Raw genomic sequence first — 24,985 nt, forward strand, 5'->3', positions numbered from 1 at the left:
ATGTCATTAACAAAATGAGCAGTATGCAGCTGCTGATCTAAAGGTGTGGTAGATATTGAAGTTAAAATTGCAATTAAAGCAGTAAATCCTAAAATTGCTCATTTGACCTTTTCCAAGTTTGCATTCCCGGATTTTTAAACCGGGGATCATTTCCTAACTCTAACAGGCAGCAAAACATAAGCAGGTCTCTTTAACAAAACAATAACAGCAGATTCCGTATCTAAATTAGGATCTACACAATTAGTTAATTAACAAGAATTACAATGAATATGAAAAGACTTGTCAAGATTGGTGATCTTAACTCTTAAAATTATCTAACAATAGAGCATATAGGTACGGTTCACAAGCTTTCACAGCTATAGAGGAGTTGGCGTGAATGGCCAAAAACAGTGTCTCTGACGAAATCTTGTCAAATACACTGTAGCAGTCCCTCCACCTCATGAGTCATCATTTTTAGTTGTCCCCAAGTTGACACCAGGGCGGCTCTCCTTGCTGTAGCCCATGGTGGAGATAGGAAGTTTCTTCGTCTTGTTTGCAAGTGGCTGCTCTCCCTGATTTTTCTTTCTCTGTGCGCTCAACACAGCTTTCTTGTCACCACTGTCAGGACACTCAGGAACTCACAAGTCATCCTATCACATGAATCATTCTGGAAGCTAGCATGCTTCTGCAGCATTCTGTGGAAAAAACAGAAACACCCCCTCTATCCCCCATATTAATTTTCTGTTCAGGATCATGTCATGTGCCAATAAGTGGATTCTTTTCATCTCACCTAGACATGGTTATGTCTAGTTTTAAGATACTATAAGGCATTTATTAAGTTCTTGGACATCCAAATTTCAAAATTCTTAAAAATAAAAGTATGGTTTAAATAACGTGCATGGGGGTATAATTTCCCTCTTCTTTGTTTTTTTAAGAAGATAGAATTTTTAAAGTTCCATAATACCTTGTCTTTGAGAATTATTAAATGTTGACAAACAATCTCAAATACTTGACTTTTATAGTCAGTTTTAATATAATGTGGGCAGTGACTAATTACACTTTTTATTGTTTCTCCTGAAGAGCAGTTGTAACTAGTATGCTTGAAAAGTTATTATAGTCACATGTGTATAATTTATTTATTTATTAATCAGAAATAAGAGCATTCATTTGCAGCAATTGATTAAGTATAGGTCCTCAAGAATTAATACCATTATGTGGAAACAGGTAGGAACTGAGGACAGCAGAGCAATTTTTTTTTTTTACAGTTTGACATGTACCTTCTCTAAAAATACCAAAACATTATCTTAAACCATTACTATTTTGAATATGTAAAGAACGAGATTATATAGCCAATCCTTCTTATGTAACACCTGTAGTCTGCCTGAGATATAAATCTAGCGTGGCATTGCCTTAAGAGGTCTTATCCAGGCAATCCAGAACAATTTATTAAATGTCTGAAGGCAGTCTTCTTAAAAGAACAGCATTTTTACTTATGAGTAATATATGCATAAGCAATTGCAAATTTGAGAATTAATAGCATCTGACAGGCAAACAATCTTAAGCAATTGTAAGCTCTGAAATATAATATTGACTATTAATATACAACTTAAAGTTTGATTGTTCAACATTTTAAAACAGCATCTACAGCACACAATTTAATTATCTGTGCTGAAACAAGAGGAAACTCAAAAGAATAAACGTGTGATCTAATTCACATATACCTTTTTTTCCCATAGAGGGGTTGTTTGTAAACACAGTAATTGGGATGTATGCATGAATTTATAGAAGGTACAGAAGCATGCATAAAAACAATTTTGAACTATTTTAGGATAGTGAGTATCAATTGTATTTAAAATGATGGCATGCAAATGGCCAAATATTAATATTCTGTAATAACCAAATTAATGGCTATCTGGAACAAGGAACAGACACTTAGTCAGGTTCTTAAGACACAATTTTTGTTTTGGTTTTTCTAAAATATATGAATTTATCTTACAATTCTTTATTAGCACCACAGTGGCCTTAATAGGGTGTTAAAAATTTACTTTGAGGTGAAAAAGGATGATTTTACAACAATGTTTTCTCTTGCCAAAGATTTGCTGTAGCCACATAAATAAAATGAGCAGGTAATATTTAATTACCATTGATTTTAATTGATAACAATTGATCACAGAAGTTTCCTCTGCTTTCTGTGAAACCTTTTTGTTTCTCACCAGTAATTTTGATTCTCACTAGATAGCACCTAACAATGGTTTCAGTTGCTTTAAGGCCTCAAGGTGAGGTCTTAGCCAATTAACATCTCTTGGGAGCTTTTGAAAATAAAATCTTGAAGCAAATCAATTTTTCCTACTTAGATTTTCTGTACCACGATTCTCTAGTATAGCTAAAACCCGAAGTATTAAAAAGATATTGTCTCTGAACATTTTCTGAAGTTATAGCTACTCCCAAGAACTTAAAAGCTCATTGTGTGAGAGCAAGGATTTAAAGTAAACTTTCCCTTAAACGCATTAGCTACTAAAATACTTTTCACTTAGGAAACAATATACACTGCAAGATTCAAATTCTTAGCTTCTTGTATTGAAGCAAAGACAATAAGAATTTTTCTTACATGAAGTAAAACTATATAAGCCATACCTAGAGGCAAAATTTTCCAGTGATTACAAGCTCACTAGAAGCAAACTCTGTACACTATAACTTTATATGAAGTAGGCAAGTCAAATCGCAATGTCTTAATAAATTCCACAGCCTGATTGACCTTTTATAAACTTTGAATTTAAACTTTACTAGTACAACATCTGGCTAGATCTGCAACAATGCTCTTTTAGCTAAAAGGAATTTTCCCTGAAGGAAGGGAGAGGTGGGGTCCCAAGAACTTCCATAGTCACGGTTTGTGAAACAAAAGAAATGCCACACAAGCCTTGCTGAGGCTGCTCCGAGCTCCGCATCAACCCAAACACAAACATTTCTCAATCTGAGCACTCTGACAGAGTCCTGGCCCAAAGATTATCCCTATTTTGAAGTATCTTTAAAGACCTGTTTTCCTGGGTTCACTCATGCCACATGTTGTTTAGAATAACTCCAACCCTGAGTTACCAATTTTAAGCTAACTTTCTGTTACAAGCAAAAGTCTGCCGGCCCTTTAAGAGCTGCTTGTGTATATAATCAGCCTCTAGCAGGGCTTTTCCAGCTGTACTTGACTCCCAGCCACAGTTCAGTGTAACTTATCAGTTTCTGCTGTGCAAATTAAGACTGCCTTTTAAACAAGTTAAACTAAATCAAAGGATGAACAGGCAGTGAAAGAACCTAGTGAGGAACCCCCCACTCAATTCCCGAATCGGCACACATCCAAGGAATCACAAGAGACCGTCTTGAATGCAAATACACAAGGTAGTTTAATGACGGAGCTCTGGCCTACACGTATCTCACACAGGAGACAGAGGTTGTCAACCACAAGGCTCAAAAGCTAGGGGATTTTATAGAAAAGGGTCTGGGGCTGGGGAAGGAATTAGTGAGGTTTCACGCGATTGGTTCATTTAAACATCAGAGAAAGAGTATGTGCAGGTAAGGGCATCAGGAATTCTGAGTGCCAGGTGCTTATCTAAGTCATCAGAGCATCTGGTTAACATTTAACCCAGGTCAGAAGGGCGGGATATAGGGAGGTGCCTGGCCAGTCTATACATTCTTGTATGTCTTCTCTATCTTTATGGCTAGCCAGTTCCTGGGATGACTTTACAGACTTTGTTCTCTGCTCTAGGCCCAAAAGACCTTCCTAACTAGAAAACCACATGAGTCATGGACCTTGAATTTTAATTTTCTTTCACCAGCAGATAAAGTTTTAACCATTTTTTTCTTCAACATGAAACACAGAACAACAATCATTCAAACAACAAAACAAAAACAAACATAGACAGACATATGGACAAATTGGTGCATGAAGGACAGACAATAGACAGAGAGGGAATAGAACTTGATGTCTCAAAGGGACCCAGAAATCCTAACCAAAACTAAGAATATCTCCATAGGAGCCAGAGAGGAAGCAGGACGTCTTCCGATTTCCTTCTGTCCCTAGGAGAGCTCTGAAATAGCTTATTTTCATTTTCCCTCTTTTTTGTTAAAAGTTCCCAAACAGGGGATAACTGCTTTTCTGAAACCTATTCTCTCTCTTTCTCTCTCTCTCTCATGTTCAAATTCTAATTCTTTATCTCCTGGGAATTCTGCCAGAGAAGGGAGAGGAGGCACAATGGTAGCTTCTGATAGTTACTCCCCTCTGGTTTTGGAGCTGTAAAACTTCTTGTAACCCCGCGACTTGAAACATGAGTTTGTTTCTGGCATCTATGAGAGTGGAATGGACAATGTTGGTGGAGGGGGTCAAAGGGTGGATGCGCAGATTGGCAGAATGTAGGGAGGAAGACCGTCCGGAGGGGCTTAGGTGCGCGGTGGCTGATCCAGCTTATAAGAACGTACCTCCACTTCCTCCGAAATGTCTGTGTCCTGAGGACCTAGAGGTCCCTCAGCCAAGGTTTTTTTTTTTTAATTTTTTATTACATATTTTCCTCAATTACATTTTCAATGCTATCCCAAAAGTACCCCACCCTCCCCCCCCCCACTCCCCTACCCACCCATTTCCACTTTTTGGCCCTGGCATTCCCCTGTACTGGGGCATAGAAAGTTTGCATGTCCAATGGGCTTCTCTTTCCAGTGATGGCCTACTAGGCCATCTTTTGATACATATACAGCTAGAGTCAAGAGCTCCGGGGTACTGGTTAATTCATAATGTTTTTGCACCTACAGGGTTGCAGATCTCTTTAGCTCCTTGGATACTTTCTCTAGCTCCTACATTGGGGGCCCTGTGATCCATCCAATAGCTGACTGTGAGCATCCACTTATGTGTTTGCTAGATTTTTTAAAGACTGGATTGATCAGTGGCATGTCAATAGGAGAGAGATCCACTGGGAGAGGGGGATAAAGAGAAGCCTGCGGGGCTTCAGGCATGTCTGTAATTATTGAAGTTTTCTTGGTGGGGAGGGAGCTCACTGAAGCCGCCTGAGACAAGGGGCTGAGACAGTATTCCACAACCAACAAAAGTTGCTGCTTCTCAGGATCAATAACGTTGCTTTCTACTCAATCACAAATGAGTCCCCAATAAGTGAAAACATTTGCAGGGACAGCATCAGGGCCCTGCCTGACCAATATTTCATTTAATTTCTGACCTACCCTTCACTATTTTTTACGGTGTATCTCTGCCCTGTCAATTATAAACCAGGGGCAAGCTTGATCTATAAAAATAAAAAAGTTTATCAAATCTTTTTTCTTAACTCAAACTCCCCTTTCCCTGGGTGAAGCTTTCAGGTCTCTGATGAAGACCACTTCCTTCGACAGCTTAGTTCCCATTTCTTAGCAGAGAGGAATCAACTTACCAAGAACAACTTCTCCTATGAGCATTGGGAGCTTGCTCAAATGGCTTATTCTTCTAGTCGCGATGAAATTCTCTTGGAGCTAGCCTCCACGGTCTCCACCGGGTAAAGGTCCATGCCTCGAGCACCACATCTGGGCGCCACTTTGTCCTCTCCAGCAGGAATTAGTTATTCCTTGGGTAGAGGAGGACTGAGGCCTGTTAGAGAACCAGGCAGAGAAAAGGGAGCAAGACCAAGCAAAGAGTTGTCAAGGTCTGTTTAATGGAGGCTAGGAGCCTGGTTATAAGCACACAATGAGAGAAAATAGGGAGGGGTTGAGGCATACAATAAAAGTACAGAGAAAGGGATGGACATCTGGGGTGAATGCTGATTGCAGCCTTCAAACATCTTGCAGCTTATCTTGGAGTGTCGTCCCTATCTAAACAGTCCCAGGCACCAAAAGGAGACATGAAGGAGGAGGAGATGCTGGCTTTATCTAAACAGTTCCAGGCACCAACTGGAGACGTGAAGGAAGTGGTGACATAACTCCCATCAAAGGATCAGCCGGATCTTCAGGGTGGGAATTGTTGAGGGTCTGGTTTCCCACAGTGTCACCTCTCACACCTTAAGTCCTTCCGTCTTAAGCTAGTCTATGGTAGTTCCCTGAGACGTTGAGCTATGCAAGAAATTGAGTCTTCCACAGAACCTACTACTTGTAAGAATGCTTACACAAGTTTTTCCTAGCAATAAGGCATTCAAAAATAATTGACTGAAACTACAAAAGCTGGAACTTGGAGCAAATAATGAAACTGTGCTCATGAAAATATGTTTTATATGAAAAGGAATATTACAATTAATATTGAAATAGAATTTAAGAGCCTTGCTAATAGTTGAGCAATGTACTTTAAAGTTATGGCAGAACTAATGGTTTCTATACTTTACTTTCTTCCTCTGAAATGAGAGACTTGACAAGTTAAATATATTGCTGAGTTTGAATGGAGTGACTCAACACTTCTCTAAGCCTATGACCTTTGCTACTGTAGTTCCCACAGTTTCTTCCAATCTTGAAGAGATTAGAGATGGCAACCTAAAAGGAAGAAAGAATCCCTAGGCAGGCAAAACAGTAAGAGAAAGCTCCTGCTTCCACAAACTGCCTGTACAGCCTGGAACCAGACATTGGAAAGCCTAGAAACCAAGGATTAAAAAAAATGACTCCTAATAATATTCTGGTATATTCATAGATTAGTGCCTAGCCCAACTGTCATCCAAGAAGCTTCATGCAGTAACTGATAGAAACAGATGCAAGGACTCACAGCCAAATGCTAGGCAGAGCTCTGGGAACATTCAGCATTCTTATCCATCAGGGCAACTCATATCAAAATTCCTCTGACATTTCATCTTACCAGAGAGTGGCTAAAGACAAAAATAAAAATAGCAACAAATGCTGTTGTGGGTGTAGGGGAAGGAGAGCAAGCAGTTCCTACTGGTGGGAGTGTCAACTTGTGCAACCACCAAGGTAATTTGTGTGGAAATTCCACAAAAGGGGAAAATGGGTTTACCATATCAGTCCAGCCATGCTGCCCCGGGAAATATCCTCAAACTCCTCTATCTCCTACTACAGAGCTATTTGCTCAGCCATCATTCCTGCTTTGTTCACGCTAGCCAAGAAATGGGAAGAATCTAGATGCCCATCAATTGAGGAATTGATAATGGAGTGTGACAGAATGGAATATTACTAATCTGTGAAACAAACTGAAACTGTCAAATTCATGAGCAAGTGAATAGGGCTGGAAGCATCATTCTGAGAGAGGGAAAGAACCATTTCATTTGTCTTTCTTTGGATGTGAGCCTTCACTCTTCAGATATGTGTGCTCCATTTGGAATACCCACAGAAGTTTTTGACATTACTATGGAGTTGTGGAGTGGGACTTTCATTAGAGGGGAGATAGGACACTCTGATAGGAAAGGTTAAAAGAGAACAACAGAATAGGAAGATTTAAATTGGGAAGGAAGGGGAGGATGTGGTAGACGAAGGAGAGTTGGAGGGCAGTAAAAACTCTTCAAAATGGAAATCTACTACTGCACAGGCTTCCCAAAATACACACACACACTACACACACACACACACACACACACACACACACACACACACACACACACACGAATGGGACTTCCAAGAGAGGAAAGATAAGAATTAAAAGAGAATTATAGGTAAAGACAGATTAAATTGAGGTGGAAAGGAAGAGTAGAGAAGGGAAAGGAATGATAAATAAAAACATCAGATTTTCAAAATGTTATATGTAACCTATTAATGAAGAAGCTTACTATAAATATGCCAGTATACATATTTTTTCAAAAGAAGATGGAGTCACTTTATACTGGGACAGCAATGCTAGTATTAGACACCATGGGTAACTAATAAAAAGCCCAGACCCAAGAATTACTGAGATCTTTTGTACACATTGGCCAGTTTAGTCATCCAGGCCATTACAAGACTTTGTCAGTGCTGTTGGTTATCTTGCAGAACTTAATGGTAAGACCCTATTAGTGAAGGACACTATGTGCCTGAGTTATAGAGCATGAGGAAATCAAGTTGATGCTGACCTACTGATACTGGCTCTATACGTACTGGTTAGCTTTCATAGTGATGGAATTTTCTAGCCACACTTCCAGAGATGATAATGAAACATAAATACTCAGGTGTGAATTCTGTGAGCCTCAGTAATGACCAGATAAGTCATAACCACTGTGATGGTTCCTATATGCTCATTCCATGGAGTGGCACTATTAGAGAATGTGTCTCTGTTGAAGTAGGTGTGTCACTGTGGGTGTGAGCTTTAAGACAGTCATCCTAGCTGCCTGGAAATCAGTCTTCCCTTCAGATGATGATGTAGAACTCTCATCTCTGCCTGCATCATGCCTGCCTAGGTGCTGCTATATTACCACCTTGATGATAATGGACTGAACCTTTGAACCTGTAAGCCAACCCCAATTAAATGATGTCCTTTATAAGACTTGCCTTGGTCATGGTGTCTGTTCACAGCAGTAAAACCCTAAGTAAGGCAATCACTAATGTAATAGTGACAAGAATGTCATGGTAGCAACCAAATACTTCCTGATTGGATTTAATATTACTCCACACAATGAAACCCATTCTTGGTACCATATCTGGGCAAGAAACTAAGACTATACTGGTCATATGCCCTAGGTGAGAATCTAATTCTATTAATCTGCTAAATGTATATAATATTAAACCAACTCCTTATGATTGGCCATTATACCTATAGATTAAGATATCCCTAAGCCCTTATGGATGCTTATATATGCAATAGTTGATAATCAATATAGATATCCACAACTGGCCAAGGTGCAGAGAATATGACTTCAATAAATGACCAGCACTAAATGAAATATACATAGGTCTCCCTCCAAAGGCACAGGAATTGCTGTGGAGGAAGGGGTAAAAAGACTGTAAAAGCCAGAGTTGGTGGAAATACAATAACACAGTGTTTGTTGGACACTTCAGGGAAGCTACAGTCATAGTGATTGTAAGAGCATGTTTAAGACCTACTGAGCCCTAGCCAGAACAAATCCCAACAGGACAGAGGAGTTGAAAACAATAATTAAGGAATGTGAATCTACAATGGTAGGGAAATAAGGTTGTAGTCAAAGGGGAGGAGATGAATTGTGTCTAGAGTGAGACTAAAATTAGCATCTGCACAAACTCCCCAACAATGTGTTGTGTGATTTTCGCTTAGGCTGTGTTTGTGGAGTCAGGGATCAGAAAAACTCAAGGGTTCAGTTCAAGCCTACATAGTAAACTGCTTCTTCATGCCCTATCAGTTTCCATGTCCCACAGTGTTATTTTAAGTCTGCCCTTCTTTTTCTGCCAAGAAATTAAGTGTTTCTGGAATGAAAAACAGCTGTTTCTTTTGTTTCACTTTCATCTTCTTTGAAATGCAGGAGTTTCTGAAAAGTAATTAGATCTATGCTCCTCCATGATTGGCCAACACACACAAGAAGAGGGGAGGGGCATAAGCCAGAAGAATGTGTACAACCTATATAACTGAGTTGAATCTGCTGCCTTCCACAGATGAAGCAGGTGTGGGTCTCATGTGAAGAGCCTGGAGCACTGTAAAGGTTGCTGCCTGCAGCTGAACTACAGTAAACAAATCCACTGGACACAGGAGTTTCTGGTAAGTGGTCAGGAATTTTTAGATCTAACTTCTAACCCTCATCTCTTTTCTCTTAAGATTTTATAGGTAAGAAGGCAATCAGGACCATGCCCAGACAATGGAAATCCTCAGCTTGGAAGCTAGAGGGGCTTTGGTGGGAGCTGGGCAGAACTGGCTGTGCATGGATACAGTCTATCATTCAAGTTGAGGTAGACCTAAGGGAGATGATATGGATGTTGATTTTTGGTTAAATAAATAAATAAGTTATCCAGCTGATTTGCTTGCCTCTTACTCTGCTCCCTAGGATGGCTGTAATGGATGTGTCAGGCAGCAGAATATGCCTTCAATGTGTATGAGGTTTGTTGTGTCTCAGGTTGATCTTGCTTCCTAGTTCATTATTGCCACAGCCTTCTTGTCTGCTGTGTTCATCTTCCTTGGGAAGACCTTGCAGATGGCTATTATATTGGAGTCTGCATCACAAAACCAGGAGCTAAACAAAAAAAGGATGGGAGAGGAAAACTAAAGAGTTGAGAACAGCTTGTGTTCTTTCCTAAATCCTGCCTAACTGAAATAGAGCCTACAGAAAGGTAGTAAAATTAATAACCAGATAGCTATGGGGGGAGAGCATCAAGGAAAGGAAGCACTCACTAAGTACAATGTCCTGAGATGAGAAGACAGCCCAAGATAACATGGTGTCTGAAAATCTGACACCAGCAGCTCCAGAGGTATAATAATTAAATTTGAGGCTTATGTTATATGTAGCGTGCACACTGTATACCTAATGATGTTTCCCTGTGCAGAATGGGGATCTTTATGGTGCCTCTTAGAATTGCTTTCAAATGCCAGGACTTCAATATCAATGGGATAATTCTGGCTATTTGTTAATCCATGCTGTTGCAAGAATAGTCACAGGAAATACAGTAATGCCAAGAACATAATCAAATGTGGGATTGGGGAGGTCTTGCAGAAGATAATGTAGTAGGAATGATCAGTTGTGAGTGGATTTGGAATCCAATTTACGTCTGCATACTGACTTGATATGGGTGAGACAGAAAGAACGGGCACCAGAGTGACAGCAGGGGTTTGCTGTTTCCTTAGGGGATGGCAAGGTCCATTATGCTGCCATGGGAGGTCTTGTAGGCAGATTTGTTGAGAATAAAGGGCAGAAATACACATTCTGAGTTAATTACCCAACAACTAAACTCAACTCCTTAGGCCTGACAGCAAGATTGCTGGAGTTGGTATTTAGTCTTTTGTAACAGAGTCTCAAGTAGCCCAGGCTAGCCTATAACTCACTACATACCAAGAATGACCTTGAAATCCCAACCCTCTTGCCTTTTCTTGCTTAGTACCTGAATTATAGGGATCCACAACCACATGCATTTAATGAGGTGTTGGGGATTGAACCCTAGGCCTCATTCATGCTGGGAAAATCCTCTAAAAACTGACCTATATCAAATTGCTTTTTTTTATTTTTAGTTTAATGCTTATAAACATTTAGTTGTGGCAAGAGGAGTATAACACAGAAGTCACCGTTTCACATTATTATGTGTACAATTCAATAATGCTACGCTTACATTGTTTGTACAAAAAAATCTACAAATCATTTGCATAATGCAAAGCAGAAACTCTAAACTGATTTTAAAACACCTCCTTTCTGCCCATAGCCACTTGCTGGTAGCCAACATTCTATTTTCTGTCTCTGTGAATTTGATTACTTTCGATACTTCAGGTAAATGGAATCTGTAATATCTGTCTTTTGGTGACTGATTTGATATCATTTTTAACTGTGTAATGATCCTTTGTTAATTCCACATCATGACCCCCAGTCCTGCTCATCTCCCCATTCCCTCACATGTGCCCTCAGCCCTTGCAACACCATCCCCCCCAACTTTAAGGTAATTATTTTATTTTATTTTTTTAACTTAATTTTATTTGTAAATCATTTTTTACACTCCATATTCCATTCCCCACCCATCCTCATCCACCCTCTGACTGCTCCACACTCTACACCTCCTCCTCACCTCACCCTGTATCTATGTGGATGACCCCACCCCTCACCCCACCTGACCTCTAAACCCCCTGAGGCCTCCAGCCTCATGAGAGTTAGGTGCATCATCTCTGAATGAACACAAACCCGGAAGTCCTCTACTGTATGTGTGTTGGGGGCCTCATATCAGTTGGTGTATGCTGTCTGTTTGGTGGTCCAGTGTTTGAAAGATCTCAGCGGTCCAGATTAATTAAGACTACTGGTCCTCCTACTGAAACGCCCTACTCCTAAGCTTCTTTCAGCCTTCCCTAATTCAACCACAGGGGTCAGCTGCTTCTGTCCATTGGTTGGGTGCAAATAGCTGCATCTGGCTCTTTCAGCTGCTTGTTGGGTCTTTCAGAGGGCAATCATGATACATCCCTTTTTGTGAGCTCTCTCATAGCCTCAATAATAGTGTCAGGCCTTGGAACCTCCCCTTAAGCTGGATCCCACTTTGGGCCTGTCACTGGACCTTCTTTTCCTCAGGCATCTTTCCATTTCCATACCTGTAATTCTTTCAGATAGGAACAATTGTGGGTCAGAGGTGTGACTGTGGGATGGCAACCCCATCCCTCACTTGATGCCCTGTCTTCCTGCTGGAGATGAGCTCTATAAGTTCCCTCTCCTTACTGTTGAGCATTTCATCAAGGTCTTTCCCTATGAGTCTTCCACCTCCCATGTTTCTGGTGCATTCTGGGGGTCCCCCAACCTCCTATTTCCTGAGGTTTCCTGAGGTTTGCGTTCTGTCTGCTGGCCCTCAGGGCTCCAGTCCTTTTTCCTCAACCAATACCAGATCAAGTTCCCCTCTACCCCCTACTGCCCCCCACTCCTTCCACTTTCCCTCCCATGTCCCTCCCTCCCTCCCCACTTGTGATTTCTTTCTTCTCTCTCCCAAGTGGGACTGAGGTGTCCTCACTTGGACACTTCAGCTTGTTGAGCCCTTTGAATTCTGTGGACTGTATCTTCTGTATTCTGTATGGTTTTTTTTTCTTTTCTTTTTTCTTTTTTGTGGTTAATATCCACTTATTAGTATGTACATACCGTGCATATCCTTTTGGATCTGAGTTACCTCACTCAGGATGATATTTTCTAGTTCCATCCATTTGCCTGCAAAACTCAGGATGTTCTTGTTCTTAATAGCTGAGTAGTATTCCATTGTGTAAATAAGCCACAATTTCTGTATCCATTCCTCTGTCGTGGGACATCTAGGGTATTTCCAGCTTCTGGCTATCACAAATAAGTCTGCTATGAACATAGTGGAACACATGCCCCTGTGGCATGGGGGAGGACATCTTTTGGGTATATTCCCAAGAGTGGTATAGCTGGGTCTTCAGGTAGATCTATTTCCAGTTTTCTGAGGAACCTCCAGGTTGATTTCCAGAGTGGTTGTACCAGTTTGCAATCCCACCAGCAATGGAGGAGTGTTTCTCTTTCTCCACATCCTCGCCAACATGTGTTGTCACCTGTGGTTTTCATCTTAGCCATTCTAATTAGTATAAGGTGAAATCTCAGGGTTGTTTTGATTTGCATTTCTCTGAACACTAAGGACTCTGAACCTTTCTTGAGGTGTTTCTCAGCCATTCGAGATTCCTCAGTTGTGAATTCTCAGTTTAGTTCTGTTCCCCATATTTTCATTGGGTTATTTGGTTTTTGGTGATTAACTACTTGAGTACTTTATATATATTGAATATTAGCTCTCTATCAGATGTGGGGTTAGTGAAGATATTTTTCCCAATCAGTAGGTTGCTAATTTGTCTTATCAACTGTGTCCTTTGCCTTACAGAAGCTTTCTAGTTTTATGAGGTCCCATCTATCAATTCTTGATCTTAGAGCATGAGCCATTGCAAATTTCATCCTGTGCCAATGAGTTCACAGTTTCACACTTTCTCTTCTATTATATTCAGTGTATCTGGTTTTATGTTGAGGTCCTTGGTCCACTTGGACTTGAGCTTTGTACAAAGTGACAATTATGGCTCTATTTTTATTTTTCTACATACAGCTAGCCAGTTAGACAAGCACCATTTATTGAAGATGCTTTCTTTTTTTCCATTGTATATTTTTGGCATCTTTGTCAAAGATCAAGTGATGGTAGGTGTGTGGTTTTATTTCTTAGTCTTCGATTCTATTCCATTGATCAACATGTCTGTCTCTGTACCAATACCATGCATTTTTCATCACCATTGCTCTGTAGATAAGCTTGAGGTTGAGGAAGGTGATTCCCCCAGCTGTTCATTTATTGTTAAGAATTATTTTCACTAGTCTGGGTTTTTTGCCTTCCCAGATGAGTTTGAGAATTGCTCTTTCCATGTCTTTGAAGAATTGTGTTGGGATTTTGATGGGGATAGCACTGACTCTACAGATTGACATTTTTTACTATGTTAATTCTGCCAATCCATGAGCATGGTAGATCTCTCCATTTTCTGAGATCTTCTATGATTTCTTTCTTGAGAGACTTGAAGTTATTTTCATACAGGTCCTTCACTTCTTTGGTTAGAGTTACCCCAAGATATTTTATACTATTTGTGGCTATTGTGAAGGGAATTGTTTTCCTAATTTCTTTCTCAGTCTGTTTATCCTTTGTATAAAGGAAGGCTACTGATTTATTTGAGTTATATCTGGCTACTTTGCTGAAGTTGTTTATCAGCTAGAATGTGAATTTCACATCATGCACCCCAATCCTCCTCATCTCTCCACTCCTTCAAATGTGTCCATGGCCCTTGCAATACCCTCCCCAAAGAAAATAAAAGGTAAAAATTTTTACAAATTTAAAACAAACAAACAAACAAACAAACAAACAAAAACCTCATCATGGAAGCAGTGCTGTATCACAGTGTGTCACACAGTTTACTCTTTTGTCCACACATCTTTTCATGCAGACTTACTTGAATTGAGTCATTAGTCCAGCTTGAGATCTCTGGACTTCTGTGGCACCATCATATGGGATCCTTACTGAGACTCCTATAGGGTAGCCTCTTGTTTCTTGTGTCATGGGGATCCTGTGGCTTCATCTATGGGACCATTCCCATCACACACTGGGTGGTCCACTTGGGTCATCTGTCCAAGTGCACTTCATAGTGAGAGGCAGGCTAGATTTCTTTCATAAGATAAAAAGTTTAAAAGAAAATAGTGAGTTTAAATGGAGACTTGAGGGCACTGAAACATTGTATTGAATAAATGGATGTTAAGACGGACTTTAACAATAAAGAAGGTTTATATTATTACAAATTTATTTCTTACAGTTGTGTACCTTGGTCTTCAAGTGGGACTCCTAAGAGCAGAAGTAGAGGCTGTCTTTGCTTTGGGACCCTTTCCTCCTACTGGGTGGCCTCCTCTAACATCAATAGGAAAGGATGCATACATTCTTACTGCATCTTGATATTCCAGGGCTGATTGATATCCAGAGGGATCTTCCCCTCTTCTGAAGAGAAATAGAAAGAGAGGAAGGGAAGGGAGTAAGGATATCAGAAGAGGAGTGAGAGGAAACTGTGGTAAGGATGTAAAGTAAATAAATTAATTAATCAATACAAAGTAAATATTTCTCATGGAGATGAGTTCAGTTCATGAAAAAGACAGAAGGAAAGTTTATGTAGGCAAATTATAAATGATTTAAGTGGAATACAAATAGTTGAACTCACTGAAAACTTTTGATAAAAGCAATAATAGACAAAACAGATTTATATGATCATTACAGATTTGGTGTTGATTAAACCCTGATGTAAATTATTTTTCATTTTTATTTGTTTTTTAGTTTGAAAAACTAGAAGTATGTTGATTAAGTTCCCTCACATTTTAAGGCACACACTGAAGGAAGTGTGCACACATGGAGAAGATATTTGATTTAATATAGAATATTCCAGTCAGGTTAGATGTAACACATTAGCTCATGTTTTTATATGTCCCATAGTCATGCCTCCAGTCCAATCTGAGGGAGATAATTCCTCAAATGAGCTTTTCTCATCCAAAAGGACTGTCTAGTTTGTACCTTGTAGATAAGGAAGGAAGGAAGGAAGGAAGGAAGGAAGGAAGGAAGGAAGAAGAAAGAGAGAGGGAAGGAGGAAGGGAGGGAAGGAGGGAGGGAGGGAGGGAGGAAAGGAGAGAGGGAAGGAGGAAGGAAGAGAGAGAAGGAGAGAAGAAGGAGAGAGGGAAGGAGGAAGGAAGAAGGAAAGAAAAAGAAAGAAAGAAAGAGAGAGAAAGACAGAGAAGACAACACAGACAGACATGGGGATTACTCAATAAGAAGGTAACTAAGGTTACAGCACAGGTTAAAAATAATATTGCTAAACAAAAGTCATCTTCAATCTCTTGCAACTTACTCTCCCCTCCTTCTTTCAGTAACCTTTTAAATCATCAACATGGGTCAGCTCCTCTCTGACACATCTAAGACTGAAGACAATGAAGATTTGGTATCCAGCTTCAATGAATATTTTAAAAACATTAAGACAGAAAAAATCATTTCTCAGGAAACCATCGATTTAATAAAATTATACCTGAACAAAGGAAACATTCATGGGGCAAACTCTTTAATCAGTGATGCATTAAGAAATATTGATAATGCTCCAATAAATATTGCTGTGACAGGAGAGTCTGGAGCTGGAAAATCCAGCCTCATCAATGCCCTGATAGGGATTGGACCTGAAGAGGAAGGGGCAGCTGAAGTTGGAGTAATAGAGACAACTATGAAGAGAACTTCTTACAAACATCCCAAAATTGAAACATTGACCTTATGGGACTTGCCTGGTATTGGAACTCAGAAATTCCCACCAAAAACTTATCTGGAGGAAGTAAAATTCAAAGAATATGATTTCTTCATTATTGTTTCTGCCACACGTTTTACAAAACTTGAACTAGACCTCGCCAAAGCAATCACAAATATGAAAAAGAATTACTACTTTGTGAGAACCAAGGTGGACATTGATGTAGAAAATGAAAGGAAATCCAAACCACGTACTTTTGAAAGAGAAAAAGCCCTGAAGCAGATCCAAAGCTATTCTGTGAAAATCTTTAATGATAATAACATGGCCGTACCACCAATTTTCTTGATCTCTAACTATGATTTATCTGACTATGATTTTCCATTCCTGGTGGATACCCTGATTAAGGAACTCCATGTTCAAAAGCGCCACAATTTTATGCTTTCCCTGCCTAACTTTACAGACCAAGCCATTGACAGAAAGTACAAGGCTACACAGCAGTTTATCTGGCTAGAAGCCTTCAAGATTGGAGTAGTGGCAATTTTTCCTGTACTGGGCAACCTCAGGAATAAAGATATGAAGAAGATAAAGAACACTTTAAACTACTATCAAAAAATCTTTGGAGTGGATGATGAATCCCTGGAGTTGGTGGCTAAGGATTTCCAAGTGCCTGTTGAACAGGTAAAGAAAACAATGAAGACTCCTCATTTGTTGAAGAAGTATAGAGAGGAAACATTTAGGAATGATTTCAAGAAATTGGTATCAACTTTTGGTAGGCTCCTTGCTGTAGGTCTTTACTTCCCTGCAATCTATTATTTACAACTTCATATCCTTGACACAGTGACTGAAGATGCCAAAGTTCTCCTTCGATGGAAATATTCAAAACCTAGATCAAACTCAACTTATCCATAGCTTCTGACCCTGACAATATCAAGTGGTCTATACCACGAATTCACTAGGAAAATTACTCCTCTGATATCTTTTCTTTACAGCCAATCCACTACCACCATAGGAAAACCTGGGGGATAAAGATCATGTATCTTAATATGTCAGAACTTGACAATCCCCAATCCTTCTTCAGTTCTTAAATTTCCCCTATATCCTTTTCTCTTTCAACTATATATACATACTTAAATACATATATACATACATACATATATACACACACAAAAACATACCAGTAAACATGCAAATGCATATGCACAAAAAATACAATAGGTGTTTTGTAGCCATTTTCTCCTAATCAAAACATCCTAAAAAAAAAAACCCAGGAAGCTGGGATCTCTATGCTCAGTACATAAAACACTTGGCATGTTTGATGGTTTGAATATGCATGGCCCCATAGGTTCATTTAGGTATTGCCTTGTTAGAATAGGTGTTGTCTGTTGGGGGAAGTAGATGTATTTGAGGTCTCATAGATGTTTAACTTATACCCAGTTTTGTACACAGTCTCCTTCTGCTGCCTGCAAATCAAGATGTAGTCCTCTCAGCTCATGCTTCCCACATGATGAAAGTGGTATAAACATCTGAACTGTGAGCCAGTCCCATTTAAATATTTTCCTTTATAAGAGTTGCCTTGGTCATGGAGTCTCTTCACAGAAACTGAAACCCAAAGATGGAAATTGTTACCAGGGACATGGGTATGACTGTGATAGACCTGACAATGTTATCATTTGGAGAAATTTGGACTTTGGGACTTTGTGTTAAGAAAGCAGTAGAAGGCTCTAAGAGCTATTTAATGGGCCATACTAGTAAGAGCATTGAAGACAGTCTTGCTGGGGATGATTTAATATTTGAGTCGTAGATTGAGCTTTCAGAGAAGAAGCATTTTAGTATGTTCCCTAGACAACATACTTATGTTATTTTGGTGAAGAATGTGGCTGCTTTTTGCCCTTGTCCAAAGACTCAGTCTAAGCCTAAAGAGAAAACATTTAGATTAATTGCATTAGCAAAGAAAATCTCAAAACAGCCTAATCTAGACACTGTCCTGTGGTTAATTCATGTTGAAGACGATTTTGATGAAACCATGCAAACTTAGAAAGGGGGGGAAGCTTCTGGCCCACTGCAGCACTGGGATCCCTGGCCCAGGGATTCTCCAGACACCCACAAGGACCCACACAGGATCTGCCATGAGATCCTAAGAACTCTGCTGAGTGGAACACAGCGCCTGTTCCAATCCAATTGTTCGGGACCTGAGACTGCATTAATTAAGGAAGCAGATAACCTGGCCTGATCCGGGGCTCAAGTCCCTTCCGGCCCACTGCAGCACCAGTGTCCCTGGCCGTGGGAGTCTCCGGACACCGGCAAGCACCCACACAGGACCCTCCATGGGATCTTAAAACCTATGGTGAGTGGAACACAACTTCTGCCAGGAGGCAGGTTCAAACACCAGATATCTGGGCACCTTCCCTGCAAGAAGAGAGCTGCCTGCAGAGAGTACTCTGACCACTGAAACTAAGGATAGAGCTAGTCTCCCAGGTCTGCTGATAGAGTCTAACAAAATCACCTGAGGAACAAGCTCTAACCGGAGACAACTATAACAACTAGGTCCAGAGAATACCAGATGGCGAAAGGCAAACATAAGAATCCTACTAACAGAAATCAAGACCACTCACCATCATCAGAACGCAGCACTCCCACCCCACCTAGTCCTGGGCACCCCAACACAACCGAAAATCTAGACACAGATTTAAAAGCATATCTCATGATGATGGTAGAGGACAATAAGAAGGACTTTAATAACTCACTTAAAGAAATACAGGAAAACACTGCTAAAGAGTTACAAGTCCTTAAAGAAAATCAGGAAAACACAAACAAACAGGTAGAAGTCCTTAAAGAAAAACAGGAAAACACATCCAAAAAGGTGATGGAAATGAACAAAACCATACTAGACCTAAAAAGGGAAGTAGACACAATAAAAAAAAACCCAAAGTGAGGCAACGCTGGAGATAGAAACCCTAGGAAAGAAATCTGGAACCATAGATGCCAGCATCAGCAACAGAATACAAGAGATGGAAGAGAGAATCTCAGGTGCAGAATATTCCATAGAGAACATCGGCACAAAATCAAAGATAATACAAAACACAAAAAGATCCTAACTCAAAACATCCAGGAAATTCAGGACACAATGAGAAGACCAAACCTACGGATAATAGGAGTTGATGAGAATGAAGATTTTCAACTTAAAGGGCCGGCATATATCTTCAACAAAATTATAGAAGAAAACTTCCCAAACCTAAAGAAAGAGGTGCCCATGAACATACAAGAGGCCTACAGAACTCCAAATAGACTGGACCAGAAAAGAAATTCCTCCCGACACATAATAATCAGAACAACAAATGCAATAAATAAAGATAGAATATTAAAAGCAGTAAGGGAGAAAGGTCAAGTAATATATAAAGGCAGACCTATCAGAATTACACCAGACTTTTTACCAGAGACTATGAAAGCCAGAAGAGCCTGGACAGATATTATACAGTCACTAAGAGAACACAAATGCCAGCCCAGGCTACTATACCCGGCTAAACTCTCAATTACCACAGATGGAGAAACCAAAGTATTCCACCACAAAACCAAATTCACACATTATCTTTCCATGAATCCAGCCCTTCAAAGGATAATAACAGAAAAAAAAACAATACAAGGACTGAAATCGTGCTCCAGAAAAAGCAAGAAAGTAATCCCTCAACAAAGCAAAAAGAAGAGAGCAACAAGAACAGAATGACAACTCTAACAACAAAAATAAAAGGAAGCAACAATTACTTTTCCTTAATATCTCTTAATATCAATGGACTCAATTCCCCAATAAAAAGACATAGACTAACAGACTGGCTACACAAACAGGACCCAACATTCTGCTGCTTACAGGAAACCCATCTCAGGGAAAAAGACAGACACTACCTCAGAGTGAAAGGCTGGAAAACAATTTTCCAAGCAAATGGTCTGAAGAAACAAGCTGGAGTAGCCATTCTAATATCGAATAAAATCGACTTCCAACCCAAAGGTATCAAAAGAGATAAGGAGGGACACTTCATACTCATCAAAGGTAAAATCCTCCAAGAGGAACTCTCAATTATGGATATCTATGCTCCAAATGCAAGGGCAGCCACATTCATTAAAGACACTTTAGTAAAGCTCAAAGCACACATTTCACCTCACACAATAATAGTGGGAGACTTCAACACACTACTTTCATCAATGGACAGATCGTGGAAACAGACAATGAACAGGGACACAGTGAAACTAACAGAAGTTATGAAACAAATGGGTCTGACAGATATCTACAGAACATTTTACCCTAACACAAAATGATATACCTTCTTCTCAGCACCTCACTGGACCTTCTCCAAAATTGACCATATAATTGGTCGCAAAATAGGCCTCAAAAGATACAAAAATATTGAAATTGTCCCATGCATCCTATCAGACCACCATGGCCTAAGGCCGATCTTCAATAACTACATAAATAATGGAAAGCCAACAATCACGTGGAAACTGAACAACACTCTTCTCAATGATACCTTGGTCAAGGAAGGCATAAACAAAGAAAGACTTTTTAGAGTTTAATGAAAATGAAGCCACAACATACGCAAACCTATGGGACACAATGAAAGCATTTCTAAGAGGGAAACTCATAGCTCTGAGTGCCTCCAAGAAGAAACTGGAGAGAGCACACACTAGCTGCTTGACAACACATCTAAAAGCTCTAGAAAAAAAGGAAGAAAATTCACCAAAGAGGAGTAGACAGCAGGAAATAATCAAACTCAGGGGCGAAATCAACCAAGTAGAAACAAGAAGAACTATTCAAAGAATTAACCAAACGAAGAGTTAGTTCATTGAGAAAATCAACAAGATAGATAAACCCTTAGCTAGACTCACTAGAGGGCACAGGGACAACATCCTAATTAACAAAAACATAAATGAAAAGGGAGACATAACAACAGATCCTGAAGAAATCCAAAACTCCATCAGATGCTTCTACAAAATGCTATACTCAACAAAACTGGAAAACCTGGATGAAATAGACAAATTTCTAGACAGATACCAGGTACCAAAGTTAAATCAGGATCAAGTTAACGATCTAAACAGTCCCATATGCCCTAAAGAAATAGAAGCAGTCATTAATAGTCTCCCAGCCGAAAAAAGCCCAAGACCAGATGGGTTTAGTGCAGAGTTCTACCAGACCTTCAAAGATCTAATTCCAGTTCTGCACAAACTATTCCACAAAATAGAAGTAGAGGGAACTCTACCCAACTCATTCTATGAAGCCACAATTACTCTGATACCTAAACCACAGAAAGATCCAACAAAGATAGAGAACTTCAGTCGAATTTCCCTTATGAATATCAATGCAAAAATACTCAATAAAATTCTCGCTATCCAAATCCAAGAACACATTAAAGCAATCATCCATCCTGACCAAGTAGGTTTTATTCCAGGAATGCAGGGATGGTTTAATATATGAAAATCCATCAATGTAATCCATTATATAAAAAACTCAAAGACAAAAACCACATCATCAACTTGTTAGATGCGGAAAAATCATTCGACAAGATCCAACACCTATCCATGATAAAAGTCTTGGAAAGATCAGGAATTCAAGGCCCATACCTAAACATGATAAAAGCAATCTACAGCAAACCAGTAGCCAACATCAAAGTAAATGGTGAGAAGCTTGAAGCAATCCCACTAAAATCAGGGACTAGACAAGGCTGCCCACTTTCTCCCTACCTATTCAACATAGTACTTGAAGTCCTAGCCAGAGCAATTTGACAACAAAAGGAGATCAATGGGATACAAATTGGAAAAGATGAAGACAAAATATCACTTTTTGCAGATGATATGATAGTATATATAAGTGATCCTAAAAATTGCACCAATGAACTCCTAAACCTGATAAACAGCTTTGTTGAAGTAGCTGGATATAAAATTAACTCAAACAAGTCAATGGCTTTTCTCTACACAAAGAATAAACAGGCTGAGAAAGAAATTAGGGAAACAACACCCTTCTCAATAGTCACAAATAATATAAAATATCTTGGTGTGACTCTAACTAAGGAAGTGAAAGATCTGTATGATAAAAACTTCAAGTCTCTGAAGAAAGAAATTAAAGAAGATCTCAGAAGATGGAAAGATCTCCCGTGCTCATGGATTGGCAGGATCAACATTGTAAAAATGGCTATCTTGCCAAAAGCAATCTACAGATTCAATGCAATCACCATCAAAATTCCAACTCAATTCTTCAACGAATTAGAAAGTGAAATCTGCAAATTCATCTGGAATAACAAAAAACCTAGGATAGCAAAAACTCTTCTCAAGGATAAAAGTACCTCTGGTGGAATCACCATGCCTGACCTAAAGCTTTACTACAGAGTAATTGTATTAAAAACTGCATGGTACTGGTATAGTGACAGTCAAGTAGACCAATGGAATAGAATTGAAGACCCAGAAATGAACCCACACACCTATGGTCACTTGATCTTTGACAAGGGAGCTAAAACCATCCAGTGGGAAAAAAGAGAACATTTTTAACGAATGGTGCTGGCTGGCACAACTGGCATTTTTCATGTAGAAGATTGCAAATTGATCCATTCCTATCTCCTTTTACTAAGGTCAAATCTAAGTGGATCAAGGAACTTCACATAAAACCAGAGACACTGAAACTTATAGAGGAGAAAGTGGGGAAAAGCCTTGAAGATATGGGCACAGGGGAAAAATTCCTGAACAGAACAGCAATGGCTTGTGCTGTAAGATCGAGAATTGACAAATGGGACCTAATGAAACTCCAAAGTTTCTGCAAGGCAAAAGACACCGTCAATAAGACAAAAAGACCACCAACGGATTGGGAAAGGATCTTTACCTATTTTAAATCAGATAGGGGAATAATATCCAATATATATAAAGAACTCAAGAGGGTGGACTCCAGAAAATCAAATAACCCCCTTAAAAGATGGGGCTCAGAGCTAAACAAAGAATTCTCACCCAAGGAATACCGAATGGCTGAGAAGCACCTGAAAATATGTTCAACATCCTTAATCATCAGAGAAATGCAAATCAAAACAACCCTGAGATTCCACCTCACACCAGTCAGAATTGCTAAGATCAAAAATTCAGGTGACAGCCGATGTTGTCGAGGATGTAGAGAAAGAGGAACACTCCTCCATTTTTGGTGGGATTGCAGGCTTGTACAACCACTCTGGAAATCAGTCTGGCGGTTCCTTAGAAAATTGGACATAGTACTACTGGAGAATCCAGCAATACCTCTCCTGGGCATATATCCAGAAGATGTCCCAACCGGTAAGAAGGACACATGCTCCACTATGTTCATAGCAGCCTTATTTATAATAGCCAGAAGCTGGAAAGAACCCAGATGCCCCTCAACAGAGGAATGGATACAAAAAATGTGGTACATTTACACAATGGAGTACTACTCAGCTATTAAAAAGAATGAATTTATGAAATTCCTAGGCAAATGGATGGACCTGGAGGGCATCATCCTGAGTGAGGTAACCCAATCACAAAGGAACTCACACGATATGTACTCACTGATAAGTGGATATTAGCCCAGAAACTTAGGATACCCAAGATATAAGATACAATTTGCTAAATGCATGAAACTCAAGAAGAACGAAGACCAAAATGTGGACACTTTGCCCCTTCTTAGAAATGGGAACAAAACACCCATGGAAGGAATTACAGAGACAAAGTTTGGAGCTGAGACAAAAGGATGGACCATCTAGTGACTGCCATATCCAGGGATCCATCCCATAATTAGCCTCCAAACGATGACACCATTGCATACACTAGCAAGCATTTGTTGCAAGGACCGTGATATAGCTGTCTCTTGTGAGACTATGCCGGGGCCTAGCAAACACAGAAGTGGATGCTCACAGTCAACTATTGGATGGATCACAGGGCCCCCAATGGAGGAGCTAGAGAAAGTATCCAAGGAGCTAATGAGATCTGCAACCCTATCGGTGGAACAACATTATGAACTAACCAGTACCCTGGAGCTCTTGACTCTAGCTGCATATGTATCAAAATATGGCCTAGTCACCCATCACTGGAAAGAGAGGCCCATTGGACAGGCAAACTTTATATATGACCCAGTACAGAGGAACGCCAGGGCCAAAAAATGGGAATGGGTGGGTAGGGGAGTGGGGGGCAAGGGGGTGGTACTTTTGGAATAGCATTGGAAATGTAATTGAGGAAAATACGTAATAAAAAAAAATATATATATAAAAAAAAAAGAAAGGGGGGGAAGTATGGTTCAAGGAGTAAAGGGGCACCAGGAAGTGGAAAGGAGCTAAATCCTGTGTTCAATGAGATAAACAGATTAAAGGTATTAAATGGAATTAAGGGAGTGGTAACCTCAGGGCAAGTTCCCACCCAGATAAGCTTCCATTTTATAAAAAGGAATTAAAGAAAAGTTTAGGTCCAGCTTTTAATCCCAGCACTCAGGTGACAGGGGCATGCCAACCTCTGAGTTTAAGATCAGTCAGTCTACAGAGCAAGTTCCAGGGCAGCCAAGTGGCAGATGCCATGAAGGAAGAACTGCTGTGGTCAAGTGAGCTTCCTGGAGATATCCCACTGTTTTGTCCAGCTATTATAAGTGTAAACTGGAGAGGCACAGTTCCAGGGGCTCGATTTCAGGACTGCTGCTTGCTACTGACATGCCTCCTTGCTTGTCATTGCTATATTCTTAATATGTCTGTAACA

General features: G+C 39.8%; 1 protein-coding gene across 2 annotated transcripts; it reads left to right on the forward strand.

Annotated features, from left to right (window-relative positions):
• Positions 1-4,820: 4,820 nt before the first annotated feature.
• F830016B08Rik (RIKEN cDNA F830016B08 gene) lies at positions 4,821-19,905 on the forward strand. Of its 2 annotated transcripts, XM_006525926.3 has the most exons (3): positions 4,821-5,949; positions 9,466-9,568; positions 15,909-19,905. In XM_006525926.3, the coding sequence occupies exon 3, from the start codon at positions 15,929-15,931 to the stop codon at positions 17,177-17,179; it is 1,251 nt and encodes a 416-aa protein (XP_006525989.1). In that variant the 5' UTR covers positions 4,821-5,949; positions 9,466-9,568; positions 15,909-15,928; the 3' UTR covers positions 17,180-19,905. The 2 variants fall into 2 exon arrangements, with proteins under 2 accessions (XP_006525989.1, NP_001094945.1); NM_001101475.2 differs by lacking the exon at positions 4,821-5,949 and having other exon boundaries at positions 9,462-9,568; positions 15,909-19,098.
• The last annotated feature ends 5,080 nt before the right edge of the window (positions 19,906-24,985 follow it).

Source organism: Mus musculus, chromosome 18 (assembly GCF_000001635.26).
Source record: "Mus musculus strain C57BL/6J chromosome 18, GRCm38.p6 C57BL/6J".
Lineage (NCBI taxonomy): Eukaryota > Metazoa > Chordata > Mammalia > Rodentia > Muridae > Mus > Mus musculus.